The sequence below is a fragment of the Balaenoptera borealis genome (genome assembly GCF_965194805.1).
Source record: "Balaenoptera borealis genome assembly, chromosome: 1".
NCBI lineage: Eukaryota > Metazoa > Chordata > Mammalia > Artiodactyla > Balaenopteridae > Balaenoptera > Balaenoptera borealis.
The window spans coordinates 82,201,827-82,217,280 of record NC_138860.1 but is presented as its reverse complement, the minus strand read 5'-3'; the positions used below and the strand labels follow the sequence as shown (position 1 = coordinate 82,217,280).

The 15,454-nt window shown below is 47.4% G+C and overlaps 1 protein-coding gene across 5 annotated transcripts in view; it reads right to left on the bottom strand.

Annotated features, from left to right (window-relative positions):
- KCNN3 (potassium calcium-activated channel subfamily N member 3) overlaps nucleotides 1-15,454 on the bottom strand; it is a 191,196-nt gene that overhangs the window by 64,576 nt on the left and 111,166 nt on the right. For all 5 annotated transcript variants that reach the window (XM_082350213.1, XM_082350211.1, XM_082350209.1 and 2 more), the window contains exon 3: nucleotides 4,341-4,759. In XM_082350213.1, the coding sequence (XP_082206339.1) occupies nucleotides 4,341-4,759 (419 nt within the window). The remainder of the gene's footprint in view (nucleotides 1-4,340; nucleotides 4,760-15,454) is intronic.

Genomic DNA, 15,454 nt, shown 5'->3' with positions numbered 1-15,454 from the left:
AGTGTGTGTTCACAGCTAGAGATGCATCCGGGCTGATGAAACCCACCTGGAATGTGAACAAACCCTGCTCTGCGCATCAGCAGAGGGGAGTTTTTCTAGAGCCTGTCATGCTGCTATGTGACCTTGGGCGAGTCCTTTACCCTCTCTGCCGTCTCAGGTGACAGAATGGTCATTGATCAGGCTGAGAGAGAAAAACGGCATCTTGCCCACATTGGACAGGGCAGGTCCTTCCACGCTGGTCCGAGGCTTCAGTCCTCCAAAGCAGCCCCTGCCTCCAGTTTCTGTCCGGTCTCTGGTTGAATAATTCCTATCTCAGTCTCTGCCAGTCTTGCTGATTATTTGACATTGGGGAAGGACAATGCTCATTTAAGCTTGATTCTAAAAGAAATTGCTTGGTCTTTTTAAAAGAAGCACTTTGCCTGATTAGGAAAGAATATACTTACTCATAAACGCTTCCACAGTTCCATAGGTCAGATTCCTGGGAAAGAGTCACTGGGACGCTGCGATCTGAGTGCGGGAGGTTTGTTGGGGCTGCTCTCGGGATCAACACCCGTGGGGCCTGAGGGACGTAGGACTGGGGAGAGGGAGGGGTTGAAGTGCCACGTGATCCCTCAGGAGCCCTGGAGCCAGGAAGGCCCTGCAGAGCTGTGAGGTAAAGGGGCTGGGCCTTTAAACTCCTGCACTGACAAGTCACTGGATGCTTGCTGCCCTGGGCAGGAGGCTTGATCTTAGCTGAGGCAGCTCCCTTCATCCAGGGCAATTCTGCCGCAGCCGCCGACAACCCCAGCTGAGGGAGTGAGCCTGGGCCGAGAGGTGGCCCCGGGGTAGCATACCACAGCATCCACTGCACTCGGGTATGTTTGAATTTAACGTGAAGGCAGCCCTGGAGACAGGGTGATAAAATGGTTAAAAGCACAGACATCAGAGGCAGGCAAAACAGCAAGACTGGGATTTAAGTGTCAGTCTCAGTGGCGTTGAGACGCTCAGATCGGGAAAGTCGCCAGGAGAGTCTAGGCCACGGTTTCCTTGTAAGTGCAGGATTCAGCCTGGGCTGGTGAGACAAACATGAAGTTCAGAGTCAGAAGCAAGTTCAAATTCTGGCTCCATATTTACTGGCTCTGTGACCTCGGGCTAGTTACTTTACATCCGTTTCCTCCACTCTAAAATGGGGACAGGACTTCCCTGGTGGCGCAGTGGTTAAGAATCTACCTGCCAATGCAGGGGACACGGGTTTGAGCCCTGGTCTGGGAAGATCCCACATGCCACAGAGCAACTAGGCCCGCGCGCCACAACTACTGAGCCTGCGCTCCAGAGCCTGCGAGCCACAACTACTGAGCCCGTGTGCCACAACTACTGACCCCGTGCACCTAGAGCCCGTGTTCCGCAACAAGAGAAGCCCACGCACCACAATGAAGAGCAGCCCCCGCTCTCCGCAACTAGAGAAAGCCCGCGCGCAGCAATGAAGACCCAAGGCAGCCAATAAATAAATACATAAATAAAAAGAGAGTAACTATTTTAAAAAATAAAAAATAAGTAAAATGAGGACAATCGCAGTGCCTCTACCACAGGGCTACTGGGAGGGCAGATGGAGATAAGAGTGAAGTATTTCACACAGAACTGGCACAGGGTAAGCTCCCAAAAAACAGGGGCAATGGCAACACCCCACATGTTTTAATATATCTCATGTGAGATCTAAGCAGAAGCCTTTTGGTCAAAGGGCCTTTTCACAAGAGAAGGGGAAGCTTTAGGAGAACCTTTGATTTGCTCGTTGCTTCTCTGTGCCTTTGCCTTGGACTTCAGCTGGGCATGTCAGTCATCTCCGTAGACAGAGGCCCATGGTCTGACGGGGGCCAGGTCAACCCAGCCCCAGTGTGGAGGCCATGGAGTGTCATTCAGTGCCAAATAACGTGCAACAGGGTACTTTGCAAACTACACACTTTGAATCACGCTCATCATCCGATAAAAAATCATCACCCAGACTTCTGACAGGCTCAATAAACAATGAAACTCACTTGCTGGTACTTTGTTCCATGTTTGCGCATCTGAAAAATGGGCTAATGATACACACCAAACAGGGTCGATTTGAGGACATGGATTTCAAACACCTTAAGGGGCTATGAAAATTCAATTATTATTGCTGTTAGAAGACTCAGCTTTGATCAATTAAAAAGGAAAACAGGGCTTCCCTGGTGGCGCAGTGGTTGAGAATCTGCCTGCCAATGCAGGGGACACGGGTTCGAGCCCTGGTCTGGGAAGATCCCACATGCCGCGGAGCAACCGGGCCCGTGAGCCACAATTACTGAGCCTGCGCGTCTGGAGCCTGTGCTCCGCAACAAGAGAGGCCGCGATAGTGAGAAGCCCGCGCACAGCGATGAAGAGTGGCCCCCGCTTGCCGCAACTAGAGAAAGCCCTCGCACAGAAATGAAGACTCAACGCAACCAAAAATAAATAAATTAATTAATTAAAAAAAAAAAAAAAAGGAAAACAGGAAGAGCATAGGTCTACATATAGTAGGAATTGGTTTGTTCTAATTATAAAAAGGCAGCCACAAGATTGCCAAGAGTTATCAAGAGATCTCCGTTATTAGTATTAATGGTCACTATCATTATCACAGTGTATGCTTCACGTACGTTATCTATTTGACTCCAACAACAAATCCTATAAAGTTAGTATTATTATCCCCAGCTTGCAGATGAGAAAACTGAGGCCCAGACTGGCACCATATTGCTCAGCTAAGGGAACTATGAGGAGTCTGGGGTTGGAACCCAAACATATGCTTTCTCCATTGCAGAAAGAGTGTCTGCTTACCAGAGAAGATTCATGAAGCCTGGTGAGGTATGGTCCTACTTAGAGCAGGTGTTATAATGTCAGCTGCTGAGTAATGACGGGGTTCTGAATACGTGGGTATCGTGTGTCCTTCAGGCTTTGTATGTGAGAAATGTCTCCCAGCATGGCACTGGCTCTCAGAGACTGACCCTGCCACTCGCAGGGATCCCTGTCTGGCTGCAGCAGAAGGGCCTCTTCATCTGACTGTGTGTCTGCTGGCCAAACATCTGAAAGAACTGTCTGCACACAGAACATTTCAAAATAGGTGGGAAATCTGGTTCAGTGAACCCCTGAGATATTGTTAGACTAACTCTCCTCCAGACTTCTTTTGCTTGTTTTATCTCTCCTGGGACACTGGTACATGGAAGATTTGACAATACAATTTTATGTGATAATGAACGAAGGGTGACTATGGGATCCAAGTAAATTACACAGGACGCTTGACCAGGCCTCCCAGCATACTAAAAATAACCTCTCTCAAGTAAATATATATCTTCCTTCTGTCTCAAGTGAGCCTCACTTTAAAATGAGGACGCTGAGGCCCAGAGAGGTGAAGTGACTTGCTCAAGGTCTCACGGCTACTTAGGGGCAGAATCCAGGTTTTTAACCTCGGTGTTCAGACTCCACATATGAAATCAGAGAAAATGAATATCCAGGACAAGCTTGAAAGGGAGAGGAGTCAGTAAGGGCAGCTTGAGGATGGCGGTGGAAGGGGGTAACCACAGACCTACCCTTGAGCCTTGATGATGGCAGTTCTGAGGGGCTGGCATGATGCCTTAGAGCCCCAGATCTCTACTAGGCCATATCCCCCTTCTCTCCTACCAGCCACCAGCCTCCCAAAACAGTGTTTCCCAAAGTATGTTCCATCAGTGAGGTGCTTCTCAAACTTTAAGGTGCATACAAATCACCAGTGAACTTGTTAAAATGCAAATGCTATTCAGTAGTTCCAGGGTGAGGCCTGAGATTCTGCAATCTAACAAGTTACCAGTGATGCTGGTCTGTGGACCAAATTTTTGAGTAGTGAGGCATCCATAGTGATGTACAATGAAAAGCGTTGGTGGGTGAATACTCTTGAGAAAATCTGGACTAAACAAAATTAAACCAGTTTCATTACTGCAGGACTTCTCAGAGGCTTTAAAATGCTAGCGAACATCCTTGATCTCCAAGAGGGAGAGATAATGCAGAAATTGCAAAGTGTTATATGTGAGAAAGGGGTAATGATATAACCAGAATGCTTTGAGATATACTGGTTTACAAAGAACAGGAAATGAGGATTATATATGCATTTTTCCCAGCTTACCTTGGTTCCAATGTTTCAATGTTGCAGCTCATATTCAGCCCCAACCCAGTCCTCTCCTTTCCCATTTTCTCCTGAGGTGTTTGGGTACATGCCTGTTTCTTCCATCAGACCACATACATCCGGGCCCCCCTGCTCCTCCTCCCTTCCCCCCTCCCAACATGGGCTGTGTGCTCAGAGGCCCCGGTCGAGTGGAGAACCCGACCCGCCGGAATACCTTTCGCAGACGCGGACGGTCCAGGCAGCGATGATCCACAGTGAGATGCTGAACACGAGGAGCACGGTGCCGGGGCAGATGGTCATGAGGGTCTTCATGACGAAGCGCGTGTTGAAGTTGATCTTGTTGAGGGCCCCGATGCTGCGGGACGAGGCGTCGGTGAAGAGCTTGCTGTGCAGTAGCATGACGCGGGCGATCAGGTACAGGCGCAGGAACATCGGGATGGACAGGATGATGTCCACGTCGGCCTCCGCCCGCGAGGGTGTGTAGGAGAAGGCCAGGCGCGCCGTCCAGAAGAACTTGTACTCGCCAGGAATGGGGTGGATGGCGCACACCAGCATCTCCAAGCTGATGTAGAGGATGCGCTCGTAGGTCATGGCTATCCGCCAGTCGTCCGCACCATTGTCGATCACGAAGAGCTGTGGGAGCAGACAGCCTGTTAGCACAGCCAGGATGGGACCACACAGCGGGGGCGAGGGAGGATCTGGCAGCTGATCCGCCTCAGGGCCCTCTCTGGAGGCCTCGCCTGGGTGAAGAGAGCCCTGGACGGGGAGTCAGGTGACCTGGCTAAGACACATCAATCTCTGGGCCTCCATTTCTGTAAATTGCTTCCCAAGATTCCTTCCAGCTCCAAGGAGCCCCTAAACTGGTTGTTTCATGACTAGGAAGAGGAACAGTTCACTTGTATTGAACACAGGTCCCTGGGCCCCCGCCAGGCCCTGAGCTGAGCCCTAAGGGGGATGCGGAGATGAAAAGGCTATGTTTCCAGAGTGAGCCCATAGGGCTGGCAGAGACGCCTCTTCCCCCAGGAGAAAAGTGTCTGCTGGCAGCACTTTGCTCTCAGTCGGTGGTGGGGTGTTAGTGGTGTGGGCCCTGGAGCCAGACTGCCTGGGTCTGGATCCTGATCCCAACACTAACTAGCTCTGTGACCTTCAGCAAGTTATTGAGCCTCTCTGTGCCTCAGTTTCCTCATCTGGGGACAATGATAATAATACCTGCTGCATAGTGGTCGCTATGTGGCTGCAATGGATCAGTACGTACGAAGTGCAGAGAATCCTGTCTAGCAACCAGCTCTGTAAGTATTAGCTATTGTTATTTTTAGTGTTATTAATCCATGGGGTCTCTTTCTGCTAATGAGGGTTGGGCTCAGTGATGTCTAAGTTCCCTTCCAGTCCTAACCTTCCTTCCATGAAGATGAGGCTCCCACTGTCGCACCACGAGAACTGGCAAAGCAGCTGAAACAAGCCTTCAGTGAGCACCTGCTATGTGCCCAGCCTGGGCTCAGTGCTGGGTTCGCATACTGGGAAGGCCCAGGCTTGTTCTCAAGGAGGTCCCACAGTGGGGGGTCTCCCACACCCAATGACTGTGAAGGGGCCTCACGTTCTTCCCCTCCGTGGCCCCAGTCTCCACATCTGTGAAATGCGAGGCCTCTGAGGTCTACCTTGGACATCTGAAGGTTCTGATTCTTAGAAGGTGAGGCCTGCAATCAGGGGCCTGTGCTGGGCATGGGGGCCTCCTGGACAGGTATACGCCTCACTTATGAGAGGCGATGGAAGCGTTTATCCTCATGATAGTCCTGGGAAGGATTCATGGCCAAAAAGAAATTAGGCTGCGTTAGAAAGAAATTAATTTTGGGGCCAGGGTTGGGTGGAAGAAGTTTGATTTAACCTGGAAATACACCCTCAGCACGGAGGGAGTAACAGAGAGTTTGTGTCAGCGTGGATTGGGCGTGCTGGTTGAAGGCTGAGCTAAGCCTTCCTTGCCCTCACACTTCACCCCACTTCACAGGGAGTTTAGGAACGGAGAGGCCCTTTACTCTGTGTGTCCCACTGTTTCCTCTATGGTTTGGGCCAAAGAAACATTCTGCTGTGTTTTGAAGTTACTCACCAAGCACCCTTCTCTTCTCCCTCCTTCACTGCCTGCCCTCCAGGCCACCATGCCCACAACCAAGGACCCAGGAGAGAAAACCGTGGCACCCATGTCTGGGGCCTCTGAGGGTGAAAAGGGCCCATCAAGGGATCTGTGTCAGGGGACTTCCCTGGTGGTCCAGTGGTTAAGACTTTGCCTTCCAACGCAGTGGGTGCGGGTTCAATCCCTGGTCGGGGAGCTAAGATCCCATGTGCCTCGTGGCCAAAAAACCAAAACACAAAACAGAAGTAATACTGTAACAAATTCATTAAAGACTTTAAAAATGGTCCACATCAAAAAAAATCTTGGGCTTCCCTGGTGGCGCAGTGGTTGAGAATCTGCCTGTTAATGCAGGGGACACGGGTTCGAGCCCTGGTCTGGGAAGATCCCACATGCCGCGGAGCGGCTGGGCCTGTGAGCCACAACTACTGAGCCTGCGCGTCTGGAGCCTGTGCCCCGCAACGGGAGGGGCCGCGATAGTGAAAGGCCCGCGCACCGCGATGAAGAGCGGTCCCCGCACCGCGATGAAGAGTGGCCCCCGCTTGCCGCAACTAGAGAAAGCCCTCGCACGAACCGAAGACCCAACACAGCCAAAAATAAAAAAATAATAAATAAATAAATAAAGTAGCTATAAAAAAAAAAAACAAAAAAAAACAAAAAAAATCTTAAAAAAAAAAAAAAGGATCTGTGTCATGTCTGAGACAAATTCAAGGTGAACCAATCGAGTCACATGACTTGAACAGGGGTCTCCTGCTTGCCTTGCTTTTAGGGTGTGCCTGTGACATTTGTCTGCCGCATGGAGCAAGTGCCAGGCAACTCAGTGGGCTGCCCAGAGGCAAGGGCACCTGCAAAAGTGCACAGGGAAGGGAGGCAGCCTGTGAGAGCACCTCCCTCACCTTTCCGGACCACAGTTTCCCCTTCCTCCTGCCCTGGGACCTCACACAGCTATAATGGGGAATAGGGGAGATAATGGGTATGAAGGGCTTCATAAACTAAAAAAGCTCATTCATTCATTCATTCATTCATTCAACAAACATATGTTGGAGGCCCTCTATTTGCCAGGGGGCTGAGCATTCAGGGTTCAAGGAAACAGCTCTGAGCATGACCCCCTGTGATGAAGATCATGGGGGGGAACTAGAAGGCTCTATGGGAGCAAGTGGCTGAGGGGCCGACCTCTGCCCAGGCGGCTGTAATTAGGAAGGCGTGCTCCCTGAACAGGAGAGGGTGCCCAGCACAACACCAGCCGAGACTCCCCCTCCCTCCTTCCGCAGCGCAACTGAGCCGGGGGCTTTTCCAGACACGGGTTTCCACCATCAATTAGAGGGACCTAGAGGCTGCTCAAAGGGTTCCCTCTGCTTCTAACTGCTGCTGACAGGCCGAGCCATGGCAACGCGACTGCCTGGCCAGACTCTTCAAATACAAAATGAAAACATCCACCCTATAAGAAAGAACGGCATCAGGTTACTATAGCAACCGGGTTCATTCTGGGCAGGAACTGAAGTAAAGAGTCACAGGTTCCTTGGATTTCCTGATGGAGAATGAGATTGTATACCATCCAAGTTAAAGGTGAGGCACATCGGCGGTTCTGCCCAGCTTGACAGGAGGGTGCTGGCCCCGGGGTGGTGTCCCCACCTGCCTCCCAGGTGCCCCGCTTCTGTTTCAGTTTCCTGGCGCAAGGCTTGGGGTCGGGGGACGACATGGGTAGTGGAGTTGGAGGCTGGCGAGCTAGACTGAAGTCTCACACATCCAGATACTAGCTGTGTGATCTTAGGCAGGTCACACCACTTCTCTGAGCCTATTTCTACATCTCTATCATCAGACTATTAACCTTGACCCTGTCCATCGCACGGGATTAGCATTAGGATCCAATAATACAGATAAGAGGGAATGTGCTTTACCAACTACAGTTGGACCTCCATATCCATGGCTGAAGAACTGTGGATCCGGAGGGCTGAGGGTCCTACACCATTTTATATAAGGGACTTGGGCATCCTCAGATTTTGGTATCCACAAGGTTTCCTGGAACTAATCCCCTGTGGATACCGAGGGATGACTATACTCTTAAAATGTGAGGGATTATTAATCCGGCTGGCCTGGGAGGCACTCATAAATAGTATGTATGGGGGCCAGCGGGGAGATATTTCAGGTTGCAGATTGAGAGCCTCTGCTAGACAGGGCTCCAGTGCAGGGATCTGTGGATCAGCAGAGTGGGCAATACGGCCCAGAAGATTCCATTGCTGTCCCATATGAGGACGCCCTTGTGCTTGCTCCCATCTGACCCCTGGAACCACAGTTCTCCAAGTGCAGCCTCAATCAGACTTAGGCAGATAACAGTACCCCACCCTGCCATGTCCTCACTCAGCATCGTGTTCATTCCTTACAAATCACAAATTTCAGTTACGTATTTATTCATATTTACTTGGTTTTTGCCTGTCTCCCCCACCCCAGAGCAGTGGTTCTTGACCTGTCTGCACATCAGAATCACTTGGAGAACTTGTTTAAAAATACCCACACTTGGACCCCAGACCAGGCCAGTCTGAATCTCTGGGCATGAGGCATTGGGATTTTTCTTAAGCTTCCTTGGGTAAGCCTAAAGTGTAACCTGGATTAAGACCCACCAGTCACAGCTGGAGTGCCAAAGGGACAGGGCTGTGTCCACCTTGTTCCCTGTGGTATCTCCAGTGTCAGCCCAGATCTTAGCATATATAGGTGTTGGGTAAATTCTTGCGTAGTGAATCAATAACTACTGCTTACTGTGTGACCCTGGATGACTAAACTCCCCTCTCTTGGGCTCAGTTTCCTCCTCTGAGGAATGAGGGGATAGGTTGGATGATCCCCGAGGTACCTTCCGCTCTGAAGAGCCCTTATTCCGTGGTCCTATGCAGACCTCGTGTGTGGTCTCAGGGCACATGAGCTCCCAGGGGACAGGACCCACGCCTGGCTCATCTCACCTCTCCCTAAGGCCTGAGATGGTCCTGGTACACAGTGGGCAGTCTATAGAATTTTAGTGAGTAAAGGGGTGGGTGGGTGAATGACTGTGTCATGTGAAGAAAAGGACAGGTGGCCAGTGGCCCTTGTTCACCACCCAGAATGGAAACTCCCGTAGAAAACTCATTGCTAAGCCTGTGAGTAATGAAGTACCTGATGATTTATCTTATGCCATGGGAGGGACATCCTCCTGTTCCCAGGGGGTGGTCCAATCTGGAATAAAGGGTCACAGGTGATCTCCAAGCCTTAGAAAGTGCTGGAGAAGTGCTGGAGCACTGCTGGACCAGAGTGGGGAGGGTGGCAAAGGACTGTCCTTCCCTCCATTTGGGTCTCAGCCACCCAGGCCTCGTTCTAGAGCAGCCTGACTGGTCACCCTGATGAATTTTGGAAGAGTGCTGAGGTGATGTGGATGGGATCTGGCATGGGGCAGGGGAAGGAAAGCCACGATCTCCAAACTGCTGTATCTTTCTGCTTCCTTAGCCTCACACGGTGATGCCGCTCATTTGGGGTATGGCCGGCCTGAAGATGGAATGCTTTGGTGCCAGGGCCTGTGGTCACCTGCAAGTCCCACTCTTACCCCAGATAGTGTCCTGAACAGAGCTGGCTCCAGACCTGATCCTCTGCCACTTAACTGGTTCTAAGAGCCTGTGGGATTTTCAACCTGTTGGTATAATTCCAAGAGCTTTGGGAGGGAGATTTTATGTGAGAGAGCAATTCCAAACTTGCCTTCAAGGAGCTTGTAATTAGAAAGAAAGGAGAACCAACTCAGTCAATTCAACTCAACTCAATTCAATAAAATAATTAGTAAGAACCAACCAATACTTGAAATTTGCTAAGAGAACAGATCATAAGTGTTCTCAAAAAAAAAAAGGTAACGATGTGAGGGGGTAGATGTGTTAATTAACTTGACTGTGGTAATCATTTCACAATGTATACGTATATCAAATCATCACATTGTACACTATACAATTTTATTTGTCGATTATACCTCTATGAAAAAGAACCAACTAGGTGAGAACACTGTGGTGACATAAATATTAATCAGACACATGTCCCATGAATCAGCTCACAATCTCAAGGAGCTCTAGCATAAGAGAGGCATGATAAGGGCCCATCATGGAAAGTTTCTTAGGCAAGATAGGGATTCAGTAGTGCTTGGAAGGCCTGTATCAGACAAACCTGGTTTGGTGCTACCAAAATGCCAACAGTTCCTCCAATCCCGTTTGTTTCTTTCTTCACATGTGACTTTGCTTCTCCTCCCAGCAAGAGGTACATACAGTCCATTTCTCAAGGGGTACAGTCCATTTCTCCCTTGAATCTGAACCTGGCCGTGTGCCTTCCTTTGGCCAAAGGGACATTAGAGAATATGATGTAGCTGAGGTTTGTAGAATGTCAGTGCGATGGGGCTTGCTGTAGACACGTGGCCCCATTTTCCCCATCACCCCAGCCTACAGCCAGCACCAGCTGCCAGGAACGCGAGTGAGGCCATCCTTGACCAGCTGCATGACAGAAGCTCACCCCAGGTGAGACAGCAGAAGAACTACCAAGCTGAGCCTTGCCCTGATTGCTGACCCACACAATCGTGAGCTAAATGATTACTGTTTTAAGTCATTAATTTTGGGGGTGCTTTGTCATGCAACAAAACTAATACATAAACAAATCTAATTCACGCGTTTACTTAGCACGCATATTAGAAGTCGGGTGATTTGCCTGCCATACCCAACACTTCTCTTTTAACTTCTCATGCCACAGCCCCTAGAAGGAACTTCCACCCCCACCCTCCCACCCCGCATAGTTAATCAGACAGGGCTGGCCATTCTATCTCAAGTAACTGGGTAACTGGATGAAGAGGAGATCATGATCAAGGGCCATGCCAGCTTCCCCCAGCCCTGCCCCACCCAGTGGACACATCATTTCATATATCAAAGAATAAATCAAAGCATTTAAAAAATTATTTTGCAAGCAGCTGAGTTATTTTGCATGCAATGTGTTTCTCACAGGCGAGGAAGTCAGCTGGTAGACTGAATCGAGGAGCGAAGGCAAAACAGAATTTATCGGGTGTGAAGAAGAAAAACTGCAGGCACTCTGGGAACAGTGAATCTTGTTGGCAAATTTGGGGGGTAAATTGATCAGCTGGCAGCTAGCAAAAAGGTCAATGTGGGCATTCCATCCTTGAGTGGCCAATTAGAGGTATCAAAGAAAACAGTTCAGTTATTTATGGGTTCTCCAGGAACACTTGAATTTTAGCTGTGGCACATGGGTGTGTAACAGGCTCCCTCTCTGTAAAGTCTGCTGGGCTCTTCCATCTGCACCAGTCAGACCAGGTCTGCACGCTTCCCACATTGGAGTTTCTCACAGAGTAATTGTGTGGTTCACCAGCTCACCATGGGGGCCAACTCTGAAGGGCCATCTGGTCACCCCAGGACAGGTCATTTTATGTGCAATCACTGGAGCCCACCGTGCGTTAGCTGCAGGACTGGAAACAGGCTGTCTCGACAGGGAGACAAGGAGAATGTCCTGGAGCCCCCAGTGTCAACCTGACAGAGCAACAAGCACCAGGGAACCTGCCCTTTTTTTTTTTCCCCTTTAGTGTAAATACATTTGGAGTTGATTAATTGGATTTGCTAGTTTCCCCCTTCTATTTTGAAAGACTTGAGGCCTTTTCAATTCTTTATTTAAGAAATATCTTTCCTTAAAATGTTCTCAGCTATTAGGGGAGATCCTGCTTAGACGTTTTCTGACCCATCTGAAAAACTCATTCTTGCGCAACTATGAATTTTTTTTAATTAAAGGAGAGAAAATGGAAAAGGCCCTTGTGTTCTCTACTATTCTCTCTCTGTGACAGAAAAAAATCCAGGGAAAATTTCCATGATTTACAAAATATATATGCAGAAAAAAAGCAAGAGAAAAAAATTAAAGATATTCTTAAAATCCAGTAATAATATATACATTTTTTCCCCAAACTCCCTAGAGCATATATTCTGCATGTACACCATTACTATGGGGGTTTCCACGGAAACGACATCAAAAGTCCCGTAATACCTAATTAGGTTTCCCCAAGGACAAGAGCTGATTGCCAGTGATGAAATGAATGTCTGGGTTTGCAGTAATGGCTAACATAAAATTTCCAGTCAGCAAATGCTCCTTGGAACTAGCTGAAGAAAAGGAGGAAGGAAAAGAAGGGAAGGTAGAAGAGAGGTCAGCAAGTAAGGGGGCTGTCAGAAAAGTCTATCATTCTACCACCAACAAGACTCTCAGAGGGCTGGAGTCCATGCTAGCCAGCTCTGAGTCTTTCTAAGAAGAAATCCTCCCCTTCTGAAACTGCTGTGACTTACTGGGCCATGTGTAATGTTCTTTGGTGGCTCTTTGGCCTGGCCAGGGTTCTCCTGAGTGCCCCTAGCAGAGTTCATGTGTGGTCTCCTGCAGTGGGCATGAAAACTCATGGGACCCTTGAGCCTGAAGTTTGTTCGGGACTGCCAGAGACCAGTGGTGACCATAAGCCCTTTCTTGTCCCCAGTTCATAGAGAGTAAAAGCTAAGTTATAGCATTTGAGGAAGCCAGTATTTTTCACTCACATAACAAGAATTGTTAACAAGAATAGTGCCTGACCATGGCACCACTGGGGATACAGTGCTCTGCCAATGACCATCTGTGCATGGGCAAGTCCTTTTCCCTCACTGGTCCTCAGATTCTTCCTCTGTAAGATAAAGGGTTGGATCCAATTTCTGGTTTTCCATTTTCTCCTAGCTGTGGAGCTGTTTCTTCTAGTGAGATTTTTCACTAAAGCCCAATATAGGAATCAGATAAACTCAGAGCTCTACTGGTTGAAAGGGTAGAAAAGAGCATTCAAAGGCCAATCATGAGAGGGCAGGCAGCAGAAGCAAGAAGAACTACACTCCTGCAGCCTGTGGAACAAAAACCACATTCACAGATAGATAGACAATATGAAAAGGCAGAGGGCTATGTACAAGATGAAGGAACAAGATAAAACCCCAGAAAAGCAACTAAATGAAGTGGAGATAGGCAACCTTCTAGAAAAAGAATTCAGAATAATGATAGTGAAGATGATCCCGGACCTCGGAAAAGAATGGAGGCAAAGATCGAGAAGATGCAAGAAATGTTTAACAAAGACCTAGAAGAATTAAAGAACAAACAAACAGAGATGAACAATACAATAACTGAAATGAAAAATACACTAGAAGGAATCAATAGCAGCATAATTGAGGCAGAAGAACGGATAAGTGACCTGGAAGACACATGGTGGAATTCATTGCCGCAGAACAGAATAAAAAAAAAAAGAATGAAAAGAAATGAAGACAGCCTAACAGATCTCTGGGACAACATTAAACTCAACAACATTCGCATTATAGGGGTCCCAGAAGGAGAAGAGAGAGAGAAAGGACCCGAGAAAATATTTGAAGAGATTATAGTAGAAAACTTCCCTAACATGGGAAAGGAAATAGCCACCCAAGTCCAGGAAGCACAGAGAGTCCCAGGCAGGATAAACCCAAGGAGAAACACTCTGAGACACATAGTAATCAAACTGGCAAAAATTAAAGACAAAGAAAAATTATTGAAAGCAACAAGGGAAAAACGACAAATAACATACAAGGGAACTCCCATAAGGTTAACAGCTGATTTCTCAGCTGAAACTCTACAAGCCGGAAGGCAGTGGCATGATATACTTAAAGTGATGAAAGGGATTAAAGTGATGAAAGGGAAAAACCTACAACCAAGATTTCTCTACCCGGCAAGGATCTCATTCAGATTCGATGGAGAAATCAAAAGCTTTACAGACAAGCAAAAGCTAAGAGAATTCAGCACCACCAAACCAGCTCTACAACAAATGCTAATGGAACTTCTCTAAGTGGGAAACACAAGAGAAGAAAAGGAGCTACAAAAACAAACCCATAACAACTAAGAAAATGTAATAGGAACATACATATCAATAATTACCTTAAACATGAAGGGATTAAATGCTCCAACCAAAAGACACAGGCTTGCTGAATGGATACAAAAACAAGACCCAGATTTATGCTGTCTACAAGAGACCCACTTCAGTCCTAGGGACACATACAGACTGAAAGTGAGGGGATGGAAAAAGATATGCCATGCAAATGGAAATCAAAAGAAAGCTGGAGTAGCAATACTCATAGCAGATAAACTAGACTTTAAAATAAAGAATGTTACAAGAGACAAGGAAGGACACTACATAATCATCAAGGGATCAATCCAAGAAGAATATATAACAATTATAAATATATATGCACCCAACATAGGAGCACCTCAATACATAAGGCAACTTCTAACAGCTATAAAAGAGGAAATAGACAGTAACACAATAATAGTGGGGGACTTTAACACCTCACTTACACCAATGGACAGATCATCCAAACAGAAAATTAATAAGGAAACACAAGCTTTAAATGACACAATAAACCAGATAGATTTAATTGATACTTATAGGACATTCCATCCAGAAACAGCAGATTACACTTTCTTCTCAAGTGCTCATGGAACATTCTCCAGGATAGATCACATCTTGGGTCACAAATAAAGCCTCAGTAAATTTAAGAAAATTGAAATCATATCAAGTATCTTTATTGACCACAACGCTATAAGATTAGAAGTCAATTACAAGGAAAAAAATGAAAAAAACACAACCACATGGAGGCTAAACAATACGTTACTAAATAACCAAGAGATCACTGAAGAAATCAAAGAGGAAATCAAAAAATACCTAGAAACAAATGACAACGAAAACACGATGATCCAAAACCTATGGGATGCAGCAAAAGCAGTTCTATGAGGGAAGTTTATAGCAATACAAGCCTACCTCAAGAAACAAGAAAAATCTCAAATAAACAGTCTAACCTTACACCTAAAGGAACAACAGAAAGAAGAACAAACAAAACCCAAAGTTAGCAGAAGGAAAGAAATCATAAAGATCAGAGCAGAAATAAATGAAATAGAAACAAAGAAAATAATAGCAAAGATCAATAAAACTAAAAGCTGGTTCTTTGAGAAGATAAACAAAATTGATAAACCATTAGCCAAGCTCATCAAGAAAAAGACGGAGAGGACTCAAATCAATAAAATTAGAGGGGCTTCCCTGGTGGCGCAGTGGTTAAGAATCTGCCTGCCAATGCAGGGGACACGGGTTCGAGCCCTGGTCTGGGAAGATCCCACATGCCGCGGAGCGACTAAGACCATGAGCC